Raw genomic sequence first — 23,826 nt, forward strand, 5'->3', positions numbered from 1 at the left:
ATTCTACATATGCAGTAGCTATTGCTGGCACTAAAACATTTTAGACTTTTTGTGTCAGTTCGTTACATTTTGGAAATGCAAAAATAATGAAATAAATCTCTCATGGAATCAATACAAAAAATGTTTTGTATGCACAATGCATGTTCTGATTATTATTCGAATGCAGAAGTAACCAGATTTGAAGCTTTTTTTTCCTGTCCTCCTCTCCTGAAAGGAAGGACTCTTTCAGTTTCTGGTTTACTGAAACCAGCAATGAAGAAGGTACTAAAGCTGTTAACAGTTCTTGCCTTTTGATGCTGTCCATCCACTTGAATAATTAAGGACCCATAATATGACATTTTGAAGTGTCATTTATTTTGAAGTGTCATTTCAATTACACTCATTATTTTGACATGGAATTTCTTGGAAAGTTTTGGCGTAACTACTGCACCAGAGCAACATTGCACTAATTCCCCCCCCACCCCCACCCCCCGAGGAAACTCACTTATAAGTGATTTACAATGGTTTTACAATGAAACTTCGCTACTGGTGAATTTCCTCAATCGTTTGCGGCACTTGAGAAATATCTACCGATACTTTCTGCCACTCATTTACATAACTTTACCCCACTCAAAAGACCAGATCGCGCGAGTTTCCTGGATTTATGTGAATAATGTGCTGGTGTAGATTTACGCTCAATGCAGCCTAAAGTCGCCTGGTATCAGCATAACTGAGATTTCTGTTGCTTGATAAGGATTTTCTTAGTGATTTAAAAGAAATCTTATTGAGACCTGCCCTGTACTTAAACAAAATGATGCCAGTTTCAGTGCACCCTAGGTTTTTTGGACCCCCACGTATTCAGACGGTCAAATAAGCTGGAATGGCCTTTCCAATGGGCATTCCTTCATTCTGCATAATAATGGAAGAAGAGCAGCAGAGGCAAGAGGCCCTGAGAATGAGATTCCATGGCAGTAGGCAGAAGCTGAATCGCTATTACCTCTATTGGTGGTGCTGTATTTGCATTTTGGTATTATATGTCCAATTCTTTAGTCTCAGAGAGAGCCACCATTTCCAGTCTTACTTTCCCTCCTTAGGCATTTGAGTGGCGTATCTTACGGAGATGGCCCGACACATCCAGGAGGGTTAAGTTCACTTTAGTGAGAGCCAACACCTTGAGGTGGCCTAGGGTTGGCATACAGAGCAAAATTAATTATCAAATGGATACTGCTGCCTATTCAATTAATAATAAACTTTCCATCAAGTAGCTACAAAATGAGAGATATTTCATATCAGACCACGATTTGGGGAGTTTGGGGTCGTATCTCTGAACAGAAAGCATCCTCTCTAGATTTTCTTCCTTTTTAAAGATGAGGCTGAAAAAAGTAAAGTTAACTTTTAGAGTTTTAAAGTTGTTCTAGTCAAGGGATTAGCTTATCAAAGTTTCAGATGCTAGAGACTGTAATTCAGCTTTCAGAAGGACTAGTGCAAAAGTTTTTTTTAATGTCTTTTCATTATAAAAGAAATTGTGTGTGGGTAGGCTTTATTGTGTAAATTATAAATTCTGTTCAGAAAAAAACAACTTGATTTAAAAAAAAAGGATTGTTACTTTAATGATGGTGAATTGTGCTCCAAAATGCAATCAGTTAAAATTGCAAGTAATTATGTCTAATATTGACTTTATAAGTTTCCTTTCATACAATATTTATAAAAATAAGAACAGGAAAATGATAAAATTTCTACCCTGTAAAGTGATTCTTAAATTGGAAACTTTTACAGGAAGTTCAAGGACTCAGAGAAGAATGTGGCCAGGAGGAAACTAGATACCATTACATCAACTGCTTGAAAAGGGTACAAAAAAAATCCCATAAATTAACACCGATTTTAGTAGTTCTGAAAAAAAAATTACAGATGTATAAATTGTCTTCTGTTGAACAGATTACTGAAAGGCAGATACAGCGAGCTGCTGATGAAATGAAGCTATATGTTTCTGCAGATCCACAGGAAAGAAGAAAAGCCATAAGGTAAATTAACGGATTCTAAAATGTATGTTTTTATATATAACTTTACATTTTTTTAGCCTTTTTTTTTGTGGATATCCATGTTATGACTATTGAGCTGCGGGTCAATTTCTTTTTGATGAATTCTCCCTCATGGAAGCTGCCCTGTGTAGCTATAGATCCATTGCATTTCCCACCTAAACCATGAATGGGTCCTTACTTGAGACTGTAAGAACCCCGCATAACAGATCAGTACTTTATTTAAAAATGTTTGTTAATATGGTTGTTTATTTGAAAAGATAATTCTCCAGGGAATATCTTTGAAAATTTTGGCTTCCAAAATAACGATACTCCTTTTCACAGTTTCTCATCTCTCGTCCCATTTCAACATGTCATTTTACTCCTCTGCCACTTACTGCTCGTTTGTGCACGCACCTTTCCACCTTTTATTTACAGTCCTTATTGTCTGCCTCATTCTCCTGAACTTCCTCACTGAAATCTTTTTCCTGCTCTTCAACTTAGCCTCTGCATCAACCCACCTTGGAGATCCATTAATTAATAGAAATTGTGATATTGTTTCTGTATCAGTTGGTAACATTTATATTGTTGGTTATCAAATCCTGTGGTACTCCAGTTGGAGCGTTCATTCCTTGGTATTGCATGTATCTTACAGTTTATGACAAGATCTCAGCGCTTTGTGCAACTGTCTTGAAAACTAGTTTGTCCCATCTTATCCTTGTTTTATTTAGACAAAAATGGACTTGATTTACATTAAAGATATTTTCCTCTTGGCAACCTACTGGCATAAGATTAACACATTGTACCACATGGTGATACAGCACCTATTTTCCCAGTAATTCTCCACATTGTGGGACCAAATTTCCCCAGGAGTTGCTCTGTTTTTTTTTTTTGGAGCAACTTGATTTTTCTGAAGTATCTTAAAAATCCCCATTCTGCACATTTAATTTGCGCCAGTGTAAGTGAGTTAGTTAGGATTTTTTTTAGTTTAGTTTAGTTTTGTTCAGAAGGGGGTGTTACCAACCACCTACGCCTGTTTTGGCCATTTAAGCCAGTTTGGACAGCTAATAGTTATTCCAAACTAACTTAGACCAGCGTATGTGGCTGCACAGAAAACCCTTGCGGCGAGTTAAGAAATCAGCGCAGGTAGCTTCCAAATGACAGTGTTATGCTAGGAATGTTAGTTTTTTTTTAAATCCCAAGCAGCGAGACTGGACAGGGTGTAGGTGCTATCAGCCTGATTAAACTGAGTATGGAGCTTTTACAAGAATAAAAATGATCTTGTAATGAAGGCTGAAGTACAGGGACCACTTAAGCAAGGGGAGGGTCTCTTTTGTAAATAATAGATCAAGAGCACCAACGCTCTCGCCTAATGGATTCGTGTGCGGCATCATACCACTTTGGATTTTGACTTCTGCAGCACCAAAGAATTGCCCTGACTCGGCTTAGAATTTTTAAAACGTTAGACTTTACAAAAAAAGCATGTCAAAATGTAAACTTAAATTTTGGTGTTCAGCATTGTGTAGTGTGACTCTGATAGTTAGTAATATTTTAGGTGGGTGAGCTGTAAGATACCACAGATAGGGAATTTTTAGTAAAGATAGCTAGATATTAAAGTACTGGCCGCCCCCCCTCCCCCCTGCCAGATCCAAACTCTTTCCCCCCCCAGATCAAAACTCTTTTCTCCCCCCCACACCAACCTGTTTCTTGCAGCCCTCAGTGTGGGAAGGCAGCGGCTGGCCTGTGCGGCAGACCACTCGGCCCGGGATAGGGGCGGCGAGCATCGGGTGCGGCTCACAGCCTGCAGGACGCATGCGCGCAGCTGCCTGCACTGTTTTTGGCGCAGGGCTGTAGCTCCGCCCCCCCCCCCCCCCCCCCACTCCATGAGAAACGGCGCGACTGGACCCGGGACATACAACAGAGCGGCCAGAATCCTTAGTAAGTTTTCTGCCGCCGCTTTGAGCGCACAAAGTCGGCGCATCGCGGGAGACTGCGCCAGAAAAAGGGGTACGGGAAATTTGGGGCCTGTGAATTTATAATATGCTGTGGAGGGAGACAATTTCTCTGTTGGGGGGGAAAAATTGAAACAATCAATTGACACTTTAAAAAAAAAATCAACTGCCTTAGTAGCCAGGTCAGTGCACTAATAGAAGACTTGGAACGGGTGAGAATAGGGTGCAAGGTGTGTGAGTTGGAGGCGAAGAACTATCAAAGGCAGTAGAAAGATAACTTCCCAAAAATAAGGGATCATCCTTTGCTGACTGTAGTGAAATACATATATTAAATGAGTAGTGCAGAATGGGTCCTTACTTGTGAGACTGTAAGAACCCTGAATAACAGATCTGTACTTCATTTAAAAATGTTTGTTAATATGGTTGTTTATTTGAAAAGATAATTCTCCAGGGAATATCTTTCAAAATTTTGGCTTCCAAAATAACGATATTGCTTTTCACAGTTTCAAAAAGAGGGGATCATTTTAAATCTGTCAGTGTGAACAATTTGAATTATATGGTGTGCTTTGATGCTCTGAAGTCATCCAGCATTGACATTGTTTTCCAGACTTCAGGAAAATTGACCTTGCAATACCTGCAATAATTGTCTAGCTAATGTAGCTCCAATACTCAGCTGTTCTATAAATTACTTATCCTATATTGCAATGTTATTATGCAACTGGTTGCAGTTGCAGTTCCAGCCGAGTAATTAGCAAAAGCAATACAATGGGTATTAATTCAGTAATTGTATATCTTTTAGGGAGCAATACAATCGAAATATCCTCGAGCAAGAAAATCTGGGAAAGGTGAGTCTCTTTCTGTGCAGTAGGCCATGTAAGGAGTGATATTGTACTTTGTGAAAATCTATATTAGCTAACTCATTGCCTTCTGGCAGACAATGAAGGATACAGCCAGCTGTCCAGAAGTCCTGGCACAGCTATACCAGAAAGAAAACTTTGTAGCTGTTGTCATCGGTAACTAATCTCTTGAGAAGAGGCAACATCAGCAGTTGTGAATTCAAGGGACAGCATGAACTATAGCAACAGGGCAGGCATGTAATTTAGAACCATAGCATATTGCTTTTACAATAGTTGCAAAAGAAACATGTACAGTAATGGTAAGTAATTGGAGTTGCAAGTTTAAGTTGTATATTAAATAAATTAATAAATTTAAAACTCTGTCGTCTTTTCATCAGGATTTAAGAATGCTAATTTGTAGCAAGCAGCTAGACTGAACTGTATTTGTTTAGGGTGGCATGTGATTATTCCCAGATGGCTTTGATGCTGACGCAGATGTGCGTACTGTTGGACCTGGGGCTAAGGTTTCTTCAATTTCCTGCTTATTTTATTTTTCCCCATGTATGGTTGGGATCGAGATTATTTGAGTTGCCTCAAATAATCTGGCTGTCCACTGAGAATCTGAAATTATGATCAATATGGATGAAAGTTCCTTTCCTTTTTTAAAATGAGAAGATAATCTTGCATTAATTACTCCCAAATTCTGTTTGGAAATTTTTACCTTTTTTCACTCTGATTTAATCAATTGTTTGATGCCATGCATTTTCTAACCGGTGCAGAGGCAGTCCTATGTCTCTTGGATGGCTGTTCGACACTCTGCTACTGGATCAAAATAGTGCAGTTTAACTTTTAATCTGCTTAAAGCAATGTATGTGAGTTTAAGGTAGCTATCTAAATAGCAGACTCTCTACAAAGCTCGTCAATACCATGAGCTGACAATATCAAATTTTCCATTAATCTACTGGCCTCTGGGGAACAGACCAAACTTGCTCTCAATGGCGACAGATGAGTTTGAACAATGGGCAGTGCTGCTTTTTAAATTTGCAACCATTGCATTGAGAGGCAGGTGCTGTACTTACTTGTGTTACTGAACCAACATAGAACAGTGAACTTTTTAATCTACTTAAAGTTATGTTGGAAGGTTTAAGACAATCGGCCACTTAACGGCCCGCAAGAGTGGCCTGGGATAACTTTCTTCTTTATCCCCCGGATTGTCTGGCTGAGATCAGGGACTCGCAATGAAGGTGCAGGCATACATTCTATTGCTCCCTATTCAACACATTGTGCTGTGCAACTACAACAATGCTTCCAGTAACAGTTGAACTACAGAAAAACAAATTTAGTTCATTTGTAACCTGTATCTCGTAAAGAAGCTGGGAATATATTAAGCGCAATTCATCATTCAGTAGTCTAATGCTTCATTATAGATCACATCCTGAATTTACCTGCAAGAACAAAAATGTTGCACCAACTTGCGGTGGATTTTTAACATGTCAGCTGTGATGTAATTGTAACCGATGCATGACCCCCTTATTAAACTTAACTTTTAAAGTTTTAAAAAAAAATTCAAGTGGCTCACTGTGGTGCCATTCAGTTACAATGCAGGAAAACAGCTGACTAATCCATCAGCTCGTTTCTATCATTAGAAATCTCACCAGCAGTTGGAGGCCAATAAGCATTGTTGTGCACATGTATTCTAATAACCACATGCAGAATTCTACTTCCCCATTCGACAGCAATTTGATTGGGCAATAGAATGCTGACTATTTGCTCATATCACCATTAAATAGTGCCAGTGTATTTGCTGCAATATGAATTGGATTTACACTCCTGCAATGTAATTTAAAAGAAAATGTAAATTTGGGGATGAAACTGGAGTACTGAAACCAGGTCAGACTATTCTTTTGTCTAGTTTTTCTATATTTGCTGTAATATTTATAATCTGCTTAAAACTGGGGCACGGCCTAGTTTTTTCCTAACTTTATGAATGAATAGGAGAAAATCGGTGGATAATATCAGCAGATATCTTTCCAGGAGATTTAGCAGTAAGCAATTAACAGTACCTTAGATCAGGTATTAATTTAGTTATAATGAAAGATACTTTTCTTTCTAGGGAGAAAGTTAATATTTTTGCTGGAGCATGACGAAATACTTACCTTGATTAATCAAAAAAGTAAAAAAAAACAATTGTTAAATTTATTTGCTTATTGTTCGTGCTGGAAAATGCACCACTTTTGCCTTTCAGTAACCCAGTGTCGACATTAAATCTGGTCAGGTATAGCTCAATGATTTGTGGAGTAAAACTCCAGCAGCAATGCACCTTTATCCCAACCTCAAACGATCATTCCCTACTGTACAAGTGACATTTACATTTCCAATAGCAACTATCCCTGTGACCTCTTTCAGTGAGAGTTCTATATGCCAAATTAGATATGTGCTGCCTAAACTAATTTTATGCAAGGTCCTTGCAGCCAGCAAAGAAAGGAGACTTTCGTCCTATTAGTTGAGCTAAATTTGAGCTCCATTTCAAGAGATTTAAAAAAAAAACTAGTACACCATGTAAAAATGTAAGCTTATATGTTACGATGGTCCAATGACCTCCTTTTGTGCTGTATTATTCGAAGAGCAATTTTTTTCTGACACGACGAACTTAGAAAAATATTTTCCTGGAAGAAATATTGTTAACAAAGAGAACTGTGTATGATGGGGTTTTTCCAAATGTGTATTCATGGAGATGATTTAGTGATGATGGCTCCATTCTCACTAGCAATCTAATGATGAGTATACCTCTGTGGAGGTCAAGGTGAAAGTAGTTATGTATCTACTTCCTGGTAATCCAGGATGGGGGAATGTTTCTATCTTCTATGAAGATATCAATGAACTGGTCAGGTGGGCAGCACAGTGTCAAGTGGAATTCAATTCAGAGAAGTGTGAGGTAATGCATTTGGGGAGGGCTAACAAGGAAAGGGCATACACATTAAATGGTAGGATACTGAGGAACAAAGGGACCTTGGAGTGCATGTCCACAGATCCCTGAAGATAGCAGGCCAGGTAGATAAGGTGGTTAAGAAGGCATACAGAATACTTGCCTTTATTAGCTGAAGCATAGAATACAAGAGCAGGGAGGTTATGCATGAACTGTATAAAACACTGGTTAGACCGCAGCTGGAGTACTGTGTGAAGTTCTGGTCACCACATTACAGGAAAAATGTGATTGCACTAGAGAGAGTACAGAGGAGATTTACAAGGATGTTGCCTGGACTGGAGAAAAGATTGGATAGACTGGGTTTGTTTTCTTTGGAACAGAGGAGGCTGAGGGGAGACCTTATTGAGGTGTATAAAATTATGAAGGGCCTACTTGGAGTGAATAGGAAGGACTATTTCCCCTAGCAGAGGGGTCAACAACCAGGGACATAGATTTAAAGTAATTGGTAGGAGGTTTAGAGGGGATTTGAGGGGGAATGTTTTCATTGAGGGTGCTGGGGGTCTGGAACTCACTGCCTGAAAGGGTGGTAGAGATAGAAACTCTCACCATATTTAAAAAGTACTTGGATGTGCAAATGCAGTGCTGTAACCTACAGAGCTAGGGACCAAGAGCTGGAAAGTAGGATTAGGCTGGATAGCTCTTTGTCGGCCGGTGGGGACACGATGGGCCGAAATGGCCTCCTTCCGTGCTGTAAATTTCTATGATTCTATCTTCTGGGGGGTCCTTACAATTTAGGATTAGCCCCATGAATAAGATGAATTTGAGGCTATCAAGATCATACATGTAAAAAATTACTGTGAAAGGGCAGAGAAATAGGATTCAGTTGAAGGCATAACATCAGCATAGGCACAATGGAATTGAATTTTTAGGCCATTAGGTTTATAAATAGTGTCAATAAAATGTTTTAATAAGGGAATCATAACTCAATTGATAAAACAAGTCTATGGTTAATTTTATTTATATTAATTTGGAGAATTCAACTAGGGCTCTAGATTGAATGTATAAACCTTCAACACAAATCATATATAATTGTGAAACTGTCCTTTCCAATTAGATACAAGATGTTTTCACCGCAACTTCAGGCGAAGGGCAGATGTGGTTAAATGCCACTATCAAAAATTGGCTATCCAAGTTGCGCCACTCCGCTGTTAACTTCGTGAAAACGGTATCTCGCTATCTGCCTCACCATTGACATTCCTGAAGTTGCTGTATTTGCGTGGTAGCTATGAACTAAATTCATCACAGAAAGTTGTCATTACAAGAGCAAGTCCCCTTTTAACAACATAGTAGCTGTTAATTATTGCCAATCAACCTCTCTGGCACTGAAAATTAACTATTGAAAGTGTGGAGTCTCATTGCTTCAGGTATTAATTGTTGTTGGAGATTTTGAAAATATCAAATTTAAAATTAAAGAAAAACACTTTTTTTTACTTTTCCTTTCTGTCTCTTTTTACTCTCTCAATCCAATCTTTCTTCCCCTCTCTTTCTTTCTTTATTTCTCTTTCTGTTCCTGATTTGTCATTGAATTCACCACTCTAATTTACACTTTCTTCAGTCGTTTCTCTGTTTATTTCAAAGTCCATCAGTCTGATTAGTTAAGGCAATACACAATTGCTTACCTTGTTCACTCAGGTCCCAGATGCCATGTTTCAGGAAAGGAGGGAAAACGAAAATGGGGAACTACAGGCCAGTTAGCCTGACATCACCAGAAAAAGCTGGTGTATGTGTGTGTGTGTGTATTGTGTATATACACACACACGATTGCATACATGATCATGCGAAACAGCTGCTGGGTAGATGTCAGTATATTATTAATATGTTACTGGACTAGTAATGCGGAATGGGGACAGAAGAAAGATCTTTTAACTTCCTGTTATGTTGCCCTTATCTCTCTCACTGTTGTGAACACATGTTTGTGGCGGAGGAGCAACGAGAGATCGTGGTGGAGGTGCGACAAATGAGGGTGCGGGGCCCAGAAGAGCCGAGGGCCCAGGGGCAGCACGGGCCAGCCCACGCTGCGATAAGTGTGTGCACTAGGTCCGTGCAGCAGAGCAGGCCTCCAGTCGTCCTGGTTTACCCTTGCCACTGGACAAAGGCCTAGCTCTGTCAAGCCCGTGATGTGCAACGGCCACCACATGTTAAAAAAAATCCACGCACAGGCATCTTTCACCCCTGCAGTTCAGGACTGGAACATCGAGTCCTCCATTGAAACATCTATGAACTCATCCCTTTTGGTGTGGAAGCAAGTCATCCTCATTCGAGGGACCGCCTATGATGATGTTGAGCCTGACATCAGTTACCGGGAAAATGCTGGAATCCATTATTAAGGACGTGGCAACAGGACACTTAGAAAATCATAATATGATTAGGCAGAGTCAACGTGGTTTTATGAAAGGGAAATTGTGTTTTAATAAATTTATTAGAGATTTTTGAGGATGTAACTATCAGAGTAGATAAAGGGGAACCAGTGGATGTAGTATATTTCGATTTCCAAAAGGCATTCGATAAGGTGCCACATAAAAGGTTGCTACGCAAGATAAGGGCTCATGGGGTTGGGGGTAACTAGTGGGGTGCTGCAAGAGCAGTGCTCGAGTAGATTGGGCCTATATGCTCTGGAGTTCAGAAGAATGAGAGGTGATCTCATTGAAACATACAAGATTCTGAGGGGGATTGACAGGGTAGATGCTGAGAGGTTGTTTTCCCCTTGATGGAGAGTCTAGAACTAGGGGTAGTATTCTCAAGATAAGGGGTCAACTATTTAAGACTGAGATGAGGAGGAATTTCTTCACTGAGGGTTGTGAATCTTTGGAATTCTCTACCCCAAAGTGCTGTGGATGCTGAGTCATTGAGTATATTCAAGGCTGAGATAGATAGATTTTTGGACTCTAGGGGAATCGAGGGATATGGGGATCAGGCGGGAAAGTGTTGAGGTCAAAGGTCCGCCATGATCTTATTGAATGACGGAACAAGCTCAAAGGACCGCATGTCCTACTCTTGCTCCTAATTCTTATCTGATACAGAACAGATGTTACATGTCCACATTTACTCTAATAGAGTCTTTACTGGATTCATTCAAGTGAGGACTTATTGTTGGAATGAGACTTCCCCAAATGTTTGTTTTACTGAGGACAGTTATCTGTTATCAAAAAGGGGAAATTAATTTATCTATCAAAGATGAAAGCCATTTCCGCCCCAGAATGTACCCATCCAAATTTCTAAACACAATCTGGCCCTTTCTGCAATCTTTCCATGAAGTCCCTATGCAGCTGATTTAAATATATTTCACTGAGGGTCAATGGCGCTGCAGCCCTGAATTTCCTAGACTTATGCCTACAATGCACTAGGGGGTAAGTTAGAATGAGGAAAACGAGGAGGGCAAAATTGCCCCTTTTTGCGATACCTGTTAGTGCCACCGGGGGCGGGGGTGAAGGGGGAGCTGTTAACGGGGCGCAAAACACTTTTCCCATTGGAGGGGGGGGGGAGGGAAGGGAAGGGAAGGGAAGAGTGCTACCGGCTCCCGGGAAATTGCCCGGGAGTTTGCAGAGGCGCTGTCATGGCAGCACGTGCCCAGCAGGTAGCGCCCTGGGCTGCCATGCAACCGGTGATGATGTCATCGTGTACCGAACCTTTTTCCGCCCCACAGGGGATATTGCCCTACAGTCGTGAGGCTGGCACGAGCAGGTGTCAGTGCCAGCATCGTGGTTCGTGAAGCTGGCCGACAGCCGCTCGTGGGTGGAAGTTAAAAGGGAGGGCGCTAGCGCCCTGCGCCGCCATTTTTGCCGACTCAGGTCGATTCCAAATACTTGCTCACGAGTGTAGTCTGGGCCGCCCAGCACTCCATTTTGAATGCTGGCTGCAGCCCCAGTACCACGCTGCCTTGATGGTCTAGAGGAGGTCATCAGCGGCCTTGCAGAGTGCATAGCGGCCCTCCCCTTCAACTGAAGGGGAGGGGCATTGAAGTAGGTCAACGCTACGCAGAGCATTTGCGTAGCGCTGCCGGTTACGCCCCGTTAGCGCAGCTGGTCCCGCCCCACCAGCAGGTGGAGTTCATAAAATTGCACTCCACTTTCTTAACGGAGGCCTTGACAGAGGGGTGGAAGCACAATTCAGCACCAGGAGCGGGACTTCAGCGACCAGGGCAGGACTTCCTCGCCGGGTGCAGGAAGTCCTGCCCCGAGCAGATTACCGCCCCCCAATCGGAGCACAGGGCAATTTCACCCCCTGTTTCCTGAATCAGCTGAGACCTGTGGACGTGAGGAATATTTGAACTTAAGTGTGTGGAGAGTTTGAGTAATGATTGCTGCAGACTTTTTGGAGTGTGTTTCTTTTTGTTGCAATGAGCATAGACAGCATTGGTCTTGCGTCTGGTTGCTTGTGGGAATGAGAAACATTTGGAAGATTTTTCCTCTACGCTCCCACCAATATTGAAAGCTACAGGCATAACTTAGTACTCTATTATGGAAGAGGCAGAGCAGAAAAGGTTGGGGGAAGGGGATTGGGGCAGCATTTAAGGAGGATACACCCCTCAAGATATGAAGACTTTAATGAGGGGAGCTGTATAAATAGAGTGCACCTCACAAAGAAGAAATAGGGCAGCTGTGCAAGCCACTGCATGAGAATCTGCAGTCAGTCATCTGCCCACACTGCTCTATTTGTGGCTATTAGGTGATGAGCACACACAGCTTTTATGGTACTGCATCATTTCAGGCTGCCACGGGGGATCTTTGTGATATTAGTATGGGCATGTGTTGAACAGGTGACTGATGCACTTTTTAGAATAGCTGGGGAATGCATCCAGTTTTGTGTCGCATCGAGCAAGCAACAAAGGGCCATCTAATTTTATGGGGTTGCTCCCAAGGCCCAGGAGACAATAGATGCCATCCATACTGCTTTCAATGCCCCCAAGGCTTAACCCCCCCGATATCCTTCTCAACAGAAAGGGCTTCCACTCTACGAATTTAGATTGTATTTGACAACATTCAAAGGATCCTGATCTTAAAGGCGAGATTTACTGGCAGTTGCCAAAATACATTCATCCTTCAGAATTCAGTACTTTCTGCATTATGTCAAAATATGGCTTGTGGGTGACGAGGCGTACCCTCTGCTCCTAAGGATAATGACCGCACTAAGAGCTGCAAATACAACAAAGCAGTAGTCTGTACAAGGGTGGCCATCAAGAGGACTTGGGGTCTTAAAGGGGCAATTTAATGACCTCAACCGATCTGGAGTGGACATGCTCCAGTTCATGTGAACTACATAGTTACAACCTGCTGTGTCCTGCATAGCATTGCTATACAAAAAGGCTTGGATTTGGACATTCCGGAGGAGATGGCCTTTGCTGCTTTAGAGGCCAAAGTACTTGAAGGAGAGCATCAGGATGACAAACACTTAGAAGATTCCTCAGTGACTGCTACAAGGACATCAGAGCACAACAGCTCACTGAAGTCTTCTCTTCTGTTTAACACAGTCACTGAATTCTCCACCCACCTTTTTTTTTTTACATTCAGGAAGTCATCCAGCTCCCTTTTTAATGCTTTTAACGAATCCGTACTCGCTGCACAAGCCGGCAACTTGTTCCAAAGGTCGATGACCCTCTGAAGAGCAAATCCTCCTGACATCTAACCTAAATCTTTGTTGATGTAACTTGTACACTTGCCCCCTGGTTCTCCCTAACTTCGCTAATTAAAATAGTCTATTCACATGAACAGTCTAGACCCTTCATTGTTTTAAAGACCTCAATCAAATTTTCCTGAAATCTACAGTTTTGTAATGTAAAAAGCTCCAGTTCTCTAAGCCTATCATGGTAACTGAGGGTTTTTATGGTGGGTCATCAATCTAGTGGCCCTCTGAACCATTTCCAGGGCCTCTATCACCCACCAAGTGAAAGAACTAAAATTGTACTATGTAGTCTAGATGAAGCCCAACCAAGGACTTATACAGATGTAGTGCTTTTTGTTTTATAATATATTGTACTAGCAATACATCCTGATACTCTATTTGCTTTTCTCATAGCTCATGGCACTGGTCATGAACCTTTAGAGATTGATGTATGAAGAAGGTGACTCACCTTCACCTTTTCAAGGGCAGTTAAGGCTGGGCAATAAATGCTGTCCTTGCCAGTGATGCCCACATCTCGTGAATGAATTTTTAAAAATACATCTAGGTTTCTTTCCTGCTCAACAGACTTTAGTTTGTGAACCTGCATGCTATACACATGGTTGGCATTAGCCCTAGTCACGTGCATAACACTGCATTTATCTATATTAAATTACATCTGCCAGACAAGTACCAATTCCCCACATGATTGTAGTAATTTTTTCTTATCTAAGATTCTAACGCTCACACATATCTTGATATCATCTGCGAACTTGCAACAGCTCCCCAATGTCTTCATCCAGATCATTAATAAAGAGTGTAAAGAAAGAAAGAACTTGCATTTATATATCGCCTTTCACAAACTCTGGACGTCCCAAAGCACTTTACAGCCAATTAAGTACTTTTGAAGTATAATCACTGTTGTAATGTAGGAAACGCAATAGTCAGTTTGCACACAGCAAGATCCGGCAAACAGCAATGAAATAAAGACTAGATAATCTGTAATGATGTTGATTGAGGTATAAATAATACCCACGGTAGTGGGAGAACTCCCCTGCTCTTCTACAGAATAGTGCCATGGGATCTTTTACATCCACCTGAGAAGGCAGACAGGACCTCTGTTTAACATCATCTGAAAGATGGCGCCTCTGACTGTCCAGCACTCCCTCAGTACTGTACTGGAGTGTCAGCCTAGACTTTTGTGCTCAACCTTCTGACTCAGTGGCGAGAGTGCTACCAGTGAGCCACAGCCGACAGTGTGAAGAACAACTGTCCTAACACTGAGACCTGCAGACCACTAGTGATCAGTCTTCATACCATTAATAACAACCTTCTACCTACGAGAATGTAACCAAGTTGTTACCCAACTCGAGATCTGTCCTCCAGTCATCCAATCTTATAAAGTAGCCTATTTCGGGAGAAGAATAGTGATCCACATCTACTCACTATATATCCCCTGTTCTATAGGATATGATTTGCAGGGTTAATTTTCTGGCTATCCTTTATTTTAAAAAAATTCTGTGACAGAAATTAGAGGTTCATGCATGAGGTGGACAGTGCAGCTATACATCCCATAGCAATAATCTCTGAGGTGACATAAATGTGTGAATTTAGTTGAGCTCTTTCTATGATAGAGCATGAGCTGACCAGTTTTTGAGAAGATGCGTTCCCTGCTGTAGGAAGAGGTGTACAAATTACCATGATTTGCTGGCAGTTACTGCTTCCAGGAATCGACTTGAGGCAGCCACAGAAGGTCCATGTTCACCACATTCCTGCTGCCATTTTGTACATGAGCTGAGCACTATTTGGATCCTGTCCCAACTGTAAAACAATTTAAATTTGACTATCCTTCATTTCTATTCCTGCTCTTCTGTCCATGCATCTTGAACTGTAGCTGTGGACTGTTACATATTAAATGTTACTGTTTCATTCCTTTAATAATAACGAGCCTGATGGATTAAAGCGCAGTTTTATCGATCATAATTTAAGAAATCAAAATACTAAAATTCATTGCCATCTCAAGGGATTGCATTACTAGTGATGGAAGGTACATGACAGAAAACCCAAGCATACATTAGACTTAATATGATTGGCTCCTGAGGCCACACTTGCACATTTGTCATAACTCACCCATAACCTAATTAATCAATTAAGAATTTAGTGGCCTGTTTGCATTCGCTGTAAAATAGGTTGTATTCAGTAGGTTCTTTTTGCTGTATGATTAGGATTAATTGATTGGGATTGATTTTTGTTTGATGTACAAGATCAAAGCAAATGCATTATGACTATTTTAGGTAGCATTCTGCAGACATGTTCACAGTTTTCCCTTAAGAATCCAATTTGCTTTTCTATCACTGAAATGAATGGGTAGTTTCCAAAACTTATGCACCTTCAGTTCAGTTGCAGTAAGTAACATCATACCGTGAATAATTACCATTATTGAACTTTTTAAATACATTTTTCCATCAGGATTAGCATCTAGCATTGGGAACGATGCCAATACCAACATTTAATGGCAGCTGGCTGGTAATAGATGCATTATCTAGGCGGTCATTTTTCATTCAGTAGGCTTGTCTTTCTGAAGAAAAAAGTATCTTGCAAAAATAATGGCAAAAATTTACTTCAAAAGTAAGTGTATTTATGTATACTTTTGCAGTTATTGCCCTGACTCCATTAGTGAGGTTCAGGCCAACCACTGAGCCAAAATATTTAATCAGGTACCCTAGTAGTGATTCCTATTTAGTGATCTGAGTTTGAGTCCTCACTATTCAATGAAGTTTACTCATGTTTCCTCTGGGTACTGAGATTTGTCAGTCTCACAGCTATCTCTAGAAAGGGAAAGCTAGTTGAGAGGCATGATCTGTCTGTGCAAGTAGCCATCTGCGTTAGGGTTAGGATGGATTAACAAATAAGCAACAACTTGCATTCACGGGACCGATTATCAAAAATAAAATTTGATACTGAGCCGCCTAAGGTGATATTAGGACAGGTGGTCACAGAGGTAGGTTTTAAGGAGCATCTTAAAGAAAGAGAGAAAGATGGAGAAGTTTAGGGAGGGAATTCCAGAGGTTAGGGTCTAGGCAGCTAAAGGCACGGCCGCCAGTGGTGGAGTGAAGAAAATCGGGAATGTAAAGAGGTTAGAATTGGAGGACCGCAGAGATCTCGGAGGCTTGTAGGGCTGGTGGAGGTTACAAAGATCAGGAGGGGCTAGGCGATGGATGGATTTGAAAATGGGGATGAGAATTTGAAAACGGTGTTGCCAGAACGGGAGCCAATGTAGGTCAACGAGAACAGGATGATGGATGAACAGGACTTGGTGCTAGTTAAGATATGGGCAGCAGAGTTTATAATAAGCTCAAGTTTATGGATGGCACAAGGTGGTAGGCCGTTCAAGAGAGTGTTAGAATAGGCAAGTCTAGAGGTAACAAAGGCATGGATGGTTTTAGCAGCAGATGAGCTGAGGCAAGAGCAGAGACGGGCAATGTTACAGAGGTGGAATTAGGCAGTTTTGGCGATGGAGAGGGTGTGGGTTTGGAAGCTCAGCTCAGTCAAATAGGATGGCAAGCAATATTGATTAGATCTATGAAGACGTTCCCACACTAGGTTGTCCAGCTTTTGATTAAGGAGGATCACTGACGAGAGGAGGGGATTATAAAACCTTTCCAAAACAAGTCCACTAATTTTGCCCAAGCTCATTTTCTGGTGTATTGCCAAAATTATGCCCGTTTTTCTAGGCCAGAAATGCGGCAGAAATATTTTGTCAATGTTTCCCCGATGAATAATTCAAATTTGGCGCCGTGCAGCATGTCCAGTCGCCTCGGGCCGGAGGGGGGGAGGTGGAGCCTGCTGTTTGCACTGAAAAACACGATGCCGCACCTTCTGGCATGCGCGGGAAAAAAGTGATGTCTTTGACATTATTTCAATGGACGCGCATGCGCAGTACAGCTCCGGTTGGCAATCGGCCATTTTTAAAGAGCCAGTTGTGTGTGTGTGACAACATTGAGTGCTGTGTGAGAGCATTGGTAAAATTAGAGCTGCAGCAATACAAGATGCGGTGCAAGGACCAAGAATTTCTGCAGGATGAAGTGGAGGCACTAGTTACTGTGATTGACACCAGATGGCAGGAGCTGGACACCAGCAGAGGTCACAAAAGTTCCACCCAAAGAAATGAAGAAACGCTGGAAGTTGCAGAAAATTACTGCGCAGTGGTGATCACCACGAGATGTGCGGGCCCATGTAAAAAGAAGTGGCAGGACCTTGGTCAAGTAGTTAGAGTAAGTAATATTTTAATTTATTCAATGGAATTGCAATTGTAAATGTGACCAGCTGTATATGTCCCACCCAGCAGAAAGACACCCTCTCTAAAAAGTTGCATTTTCAAAAGTTGCAGAGGAAGGTGGCACATAATAAAAGGGAAAGAACTCGAACAGGAGAATGCCCGGAAAATCTGCAGCCACTGACTCCCTTGGAAGAGAGGGTCGCTGCTTTGATGGTCGTGCCTGGAGAAAAGCAACCACCACTGCACAAGCTGGGCCCACACTCGAGGGAGAGGGTAAGTCCTGCAAATTCCATAGTCTGGCTTTGCTAAATGTTAAGTACTGCGCGGGCTAGCCATGCTTCGGTTCATGGGGATGTCTCCATCAGCTACGCTTTGGTTGATGCAATGTGCTATCATTCATCGTGGTCCTTCAAATCAGTCTGCTGCCTGCGCTGTGTGAGCCGACTCATGTCACCCACCCTGCCCCCTCCTCTGCTGCTAACCATTTGTCTGTGTTCTGTTACATTTTTCAGAACTTGAGGCCAACCCTGACGATGCAGAAGAATATTCAGACGAGGACAAGCCTGAAGAGAACATCTTCCAAACCCACCTTCCAGACCAAGTGCATGGGAATGAGAGGAAGGTGGAGGGGATGGATGAAGCCCCACTTTGGAGAAGGTGCAGGTGCTGCCCATTGAGTTGCTAGTCCCTTCCCTGACTAGTGGTTTGAGTACTGGTGGGACATTCCATGGTTTCCCACCATCCGAGGCTGGGGATTCCAGTGGGGCACAGCGAGGCACACCCAGGGCCCCACCTTCCGAGACTGCGGGTCCCAGTGGTGGGGTGCGAGCCACACCCGTGCTCTCCTCCGGGTGCAGGATCTAACAGATGTGCTTCAGATGATGGCAATGAGTGGGGAGAGCACTGACCTAATGCAGTCACTCCTGGACACCATCAGTGGGGTGGGTGATGAGGTAACGAGACTGCCGGGAGAAGTAACAGCAATCTCACGAGAAAATGGGAACAATGTCCAGGACCATCAGTGAGGGAATAGTGACCATGAGGGAGGGAATGTCAGAGGTAGCTGATGCGCTGTCAGTGAACATCAGGGAGGGAATGTCACAGGTAGTTGAGATAGTTTCGCTCAACATGAGAGATGGCATGTTGGAGTTAGCTGCTGCAATAAGGGAACACGCCCAGACCCCGCACCCATTGACAGAATCAACTGCCACTCCCATGCCAATTCCTACACCAGTCTCTGAAGAGCCCCAAGCCGGGCCCTCCACATTGCCGCCGACCGTCCCCCCCCCCCCTCCCCCCAAACAGGTGTGCACAACCTGAGATATTCGAAAGAATAAGCTTGGTACTAACCCCAGAAACATTGCGCCACCGCCTGCTGTTGGTGGTGGAGTCACCAAGAACAAGCGCGGCGGGCGGTCTTAGAATAAGGTGGAGGAGAGATGGGTGCAACCTTTCTTTGTTGCTGTTATTATTGTTACTGTTGTAACTGTTCTCAAATTGATAGACTTGTTTGATTATTAACACATCTTTTTGAAGTAAACAAGCATCATTTCCATCATTTGTTCCATTAACACAACACAACATTACGGAACAGGTCCAAACAGTAAACATGGTCCATGTGGAATAGTTGTCAATGAGCCGTCAGGCAGCAAAGTGTTCACGGATGAGCTGCTGGCACAAGGCTTGAGCAATCATTAAAGGGGCCGATGGCCCGCCCTCCTCTGATGTCGTGCTGCGGGTTCAGGTACTTGCATGGCTTCTTCGTCCTCGTCCTCCTGTTCATCATCTGCACCTCGTCCTCGTCCTCCTGTTCGTCATCTGCATCTTCCTCATCATTATCACCAGCCACTCTCACCTCAGGTGGGTCTTCTCCTACCAGCTGCTGCTGCCTCATGATGGCTAAGTTATGCAGCATGCAGCACACAACAGTCAACTGACCGACAATCTCAGGGAAGTATAGCAAGTAGCCTCCGGAACAGTCCAGGCATCGGAAATGCCGTTTTAAGATGCCAATGGTCCTCTCTCTCATGCTGCACGTCACAATGTATTCCCGGTTAGCTACCGTCCGGGTTACGCGTAGGGGCATCATGAGCCTCGTGGTGAGACCGTTCCCTTTGTCTCCCAGCAGCTAGCTCTGCCCTTCTGGCTGCTGCTGAAACATGGCAGATATAATGCTCTCGCATATGATGAATGCATCATGGGTGCTCCCAGGATATCTTTCATCAACTGACATGATGCGATGCGTGTCGTCACACACGAGCTGTACATTAATGGAGTGGAAGCCCTTTCTGTTCCTGTACATCTCAGAATCCTCCAAAGGTGCTCGCAAGGCGATGTGGGTACAATCAATGCAGCCCTATACCTTTGGGAAGCCAGCAATCATGGAGAAGGCCACAGCCCTGCACGCATTGCCTAGGCGGCCATGAAGAACTTTGTATAGTTATTCCTCCGGGCATATAGTGCAGCTGTCACTTGCCGAATGCAGACATGTGTTGCATGTTGAGAAATGGCACACACATCCCCAGTTGTAGCTTGAAACGATCTGGAGGCACAGAATGAAAGTGCATCTGTAACCTTCATTTCAACTGACAAAGCAGTCCTCCTGACGCTTCTAGGTTGCAGGTCTGCTTTCACCAACTCACACCTCAGTTACAACATCTTTGCAGAAACGCAGCCTTCTGATACAGTCTTCATCACTCAGGTGCAGGTACGAATGCCTGTCTCGATATACTCGTGCCCAGCACTCTATGGGCTCTGATGTTCGTTATGCGATGACGTTGAATCAATTGTCTCCTGCGTAGCACCATCATGCAGAAGGCTCGGCATTGTCAGTATTGCCCCATGGTTAAATTTTATCTTTGCAACAAGCACAAAATGGCAGGAAGGCAGGCAGGACAGGTTCTTGTCTCTCCCCAAGGTCTGTATGGATGGACCACACCCTCTTCCGCCCCCCCTCCCCACCCTTCCCTTCTCTTTTCCCCCCCCCCCGCCCTCCCCTCCGCTTCTCTTCCCCCCGCCCTCCGCTTCTCTTCCCCCCGCCCTCCGCTTCTCTTCCCCCCGCCCTCCGCTTCTCTTCCCCCCGCCCTCCGCTTCTCTTCCCCCCGCCCTCCGCTTCTCTTCCCCCCGCCCTCCGCTTCTCTTCCCCCCGCCCTCCGCTTCTCTTCCCCCCGCCCTCCGCTTCTCTTCCCCCCGCCCTCCGCTTCTCTTCCCCCCGCCCTCCGCTTCTCTTCCCCCCGCCCTCCGCTTCTCTTCCCCCCGCCCTCCGCTTCTCTTCCCCCCGCCCTCCGCTTCTCTTCCCCCCGCCCTCCGCTTCTCTTCCCCCCGCCCTCCGCTTCTCTTCCCCCCCGCCCTCCGCTTCTCTTCCCCCCGCCCTCCGCTTCTCTTCCCCCCGCCCTCCGCTTCTCTTCCCCCCGCCCTCCGCTTCTCTTCCCCCCGCCCTCCGCTTCTCTTCCCCCCGCCCTCCGCTTCTCTTCCCCCCGCCCTCCGCTTCTCTTCCCCCCCGCCCTCCGCTTCTCTTCCCCCCGCCCTCCGCTTCTCTTGCCCCCGCCCTCCGCTTCTCTTCCCCCCGCCCTCCGCTTCTCTTGCCCCCGCCCTCCGCTTCTCTTGCCCCCGCCCTCCGCTTCTCTTGCCCCCGCCCTCCGCTTCTCTTCCCCCCCGCCCTCCGCTTCTCTTCCCTCCGCCCTCCGCTTCTCTTGCCTCCGCTTCTCTTGCCCCCCGCCCTCCGCTTCTCTTCCCCCCGCCCTCCGCTTCTCTTCCCCCCGCCCTCCGCTTCTCTTCCCCCCGCCCTCCGCTTCTCTTGCCCCCGCCCTCCGCTTCTCTTGCCCCCGCCCTCCGCTTCTCTTGCCTCCGCTTCTCTTGCCCCCCGCCCTCCGCTTCTCTTGCCCCCCGCCCTCCGCTTCTCTTCCCCCCGCCCTCCGCTTCTCTTCCCCCCGCCCTCCGCTTCTCTTCCCCCCGCCCTCCGCTTCTCTTCCCCCCGCCCTCCGCTTCTCTTCCCCCCCGCCCTCCGCTTCTCTTCTCCCCCCCACCCCCCCTCCTCCCTTTCTCTCCCTGCCCTCCCCCCCCCCCCCCCCCCCCGCAAACTCATTGCAGTCTTGTGCCTAGTGCAGCAGCCATCTCCCTCCCCGGGCTCAGTGCAGAAGCCTTTCGATCGCCATCTCCCTCCCTCTCCCCCATTTGCCCCCCCCTCCCTCGGGCTTGTTTTCCAGCCGAGCCTCTGTGTCCAGGCGTGGGACCAATTCTGACTGCTGATGTTACGACCCCTCCAGCTCGGGTTGAAGACATTCGGTGGTGGTGTGAGAGTTTTACCAAAAAAAATGAATATATCAGAAATTCAAGAAACTTCCATGTACTCTGTTGAAAGGTGAAAAAAAGTTGAACTTTATTATGGATATTTAAAGTGTTCTTGACTCCCTCCAAAAACATAGATGAAAAACAATGGTTTCTTTCAGCGCCAATTTCTTAATGTGCGCTGCTGTCTGTTAACTCACCAGAAGGTTTTTTGGGAGTGGCCAGATACCCTGACCTAGGATTAAAAAATGTTGTCAAACTGCGAAAAATGATGAAAACTGGCGCAGACATGACGTCAAAAAAACCTAACCTAGAAAAATCGTAACTAAAGCAGTTAGGCGGTGCAGATTCCAGGGGGAAACTTTGAATTAAATACTTACACCAGAAAAAACGGCGCTGCCAAAATAATGATACAAATGACCTGGGAAAATTAGCCCTTAAGTGATGATTTTAAATTAATAACTTGTCATTGAGTTCCTCCCAACCAAAGAAAATAGTCTTTCATATTTACTACATAAAAATGCTTCATAATTTTAAAACCTCAATTAAATCTCTCCTTGGCTTTCCAGTGAAAATAATCCCAGTATCTCAAGTCTCTCCTCATAACTACAGTTTCCCATCCTCTGCATCATCCCCAGTGAATCTGCTTTTGTGTCATCAGCAGATTCTGAGATTGTGTTCCCTATACCCAAGTTCAAATCATCTATATATACTGAAGAGAAATGTGGACCTACCACTGACTCCTGGAGTGCATGCCATGTGGCCAGAGCCTCTGTTATCGCCTCTGATTTCTTATAGCAGCCTGGGGAAGCATGCCATCAGGGCCCAGTGACTTATTTACATTTAGTTCGACTATTTTTTTTTATCCCAGAATTTATAGTTAGCTCTAACTACTGTTCCATGTTCTCTTGTAGTACAACAATGTTCTCACTCCCACCATCTTTCTCCAAAATCAGATCCCCTCCTTCATCCCTGAGTGGTCCTATGCTGTCTTTAACTATTTTTTATATGCTTATAAAGGTTTTTACTATTTCTTTTCATATTATCTGCTAGTTTTTTAAATATTCTCTGTTAGCCTTTCTATTATTCCAAATACAGTTTCCAACATATTTCTAATTATCTTTAGTATTGTTAACCAAACTCCTCTTAAGTTTTCGTTTAGGTTTAACCACTCTATTTATCCTTAGAACGCTATGATGCACCTCCATTTTCATTTTATAGGAATATTTGTTCATGTTCTTTATGCAACTCATAATTTTAAGATTTCCTACTGATTCGTCAACCTGTTTGTTAGCTTTTCTGCACAGTTAATTGGAACGGATCCCCTTTTAATTCACTGAAATTTGTCTTTTTCTTTGACTGATGATTATCCTTTTCTATTATTACTCAAGCCTAATATGTACATAAGAACATAAGAACATAAGAATTAGGAACAGGAGTAGGCCATCTAGCCCCTCGAGCCTGCTCCGCCATTCAATAAGATCATGGCTGATCTGGCTGTGGACTCAGCTCCACTTACCCGCCCTGTCCCCGTAACCCTTAATTCCCTTATTGGTTAAAAATCTATCTATCTATCAATGAGCTAGCCTCAACTGCTTCCTTAGGCAGAGAATTCCACAGATTCACAACCCTCTGGGAGAAGAAATTCCTTCTCAACTCGGTTTTAAATTGGCTCTCCCGTATTTTGAGGCTGTGCCCCCTAGTTCTAGTCTCCCCTACCAGTGGAAACGACCTCTCTGCCTCTATCTTGTCTATCCCTTTCATGATTTTAAATGTTTCTATAAGATCACCCCTCATCCTTCTGAACTCCAACGAGTAAAGACCCAGTCTACTCAATCTATCATCATAAGGTAACCCCCTCATCTCCGGAATCAGCCTAGTGAATCGTCTCTGTACC

At 44.0% G+C, this 23,826-nt stretch overlaps 1 protein-coding gene across 2 annotated transcripts in view; it reads left to right on the forward strand.

Annotated features, from left to right (window-relative positions):
* The window catches only part of ift81 (intraflagellar transport 81 homolog), a 112,252-nt gene that overhangs the window by 69,409 nt on the left and 19,017 nt on the right, over positions 1 to 23,826 (forward strand). For both annotated transcript variants that reach the window (XM_070886351.1, XM_070886352.1), the window contains exons 16-18: positions 1,756 to 1,827; positions 1,915 to 2,000; positions 4,746 to 4,791. In XM_070886351.1, coding sequence (XP_070742452.1) covers positions 1,756 to 1,827; positions 1,915 to 2,000; positions 4,746 to 4,791 — 204 coding nt within the window. The remainder of the gene's footprint in view (positions 1 to 1,755; positions 1,828 to 1,914; positions 2,001 to 4,745; positions 4,792 to 23,826) is intronic.

This window comes from Pristiophorus japonicus, chromosome 8, assembly GCF_044704955.1.
Source record: "Pristiophorus japonicus isolate sPriJap1 chromosome 8, sPriJap1.hap1, whole genome shotgun sequence".
NCBI classification, from domain to species: Eukaryota; Metazoa; Chordata; class Chondrichthyes; family Pristiophoridae; genus Pristiophorus; species Pristiophorus japonicus.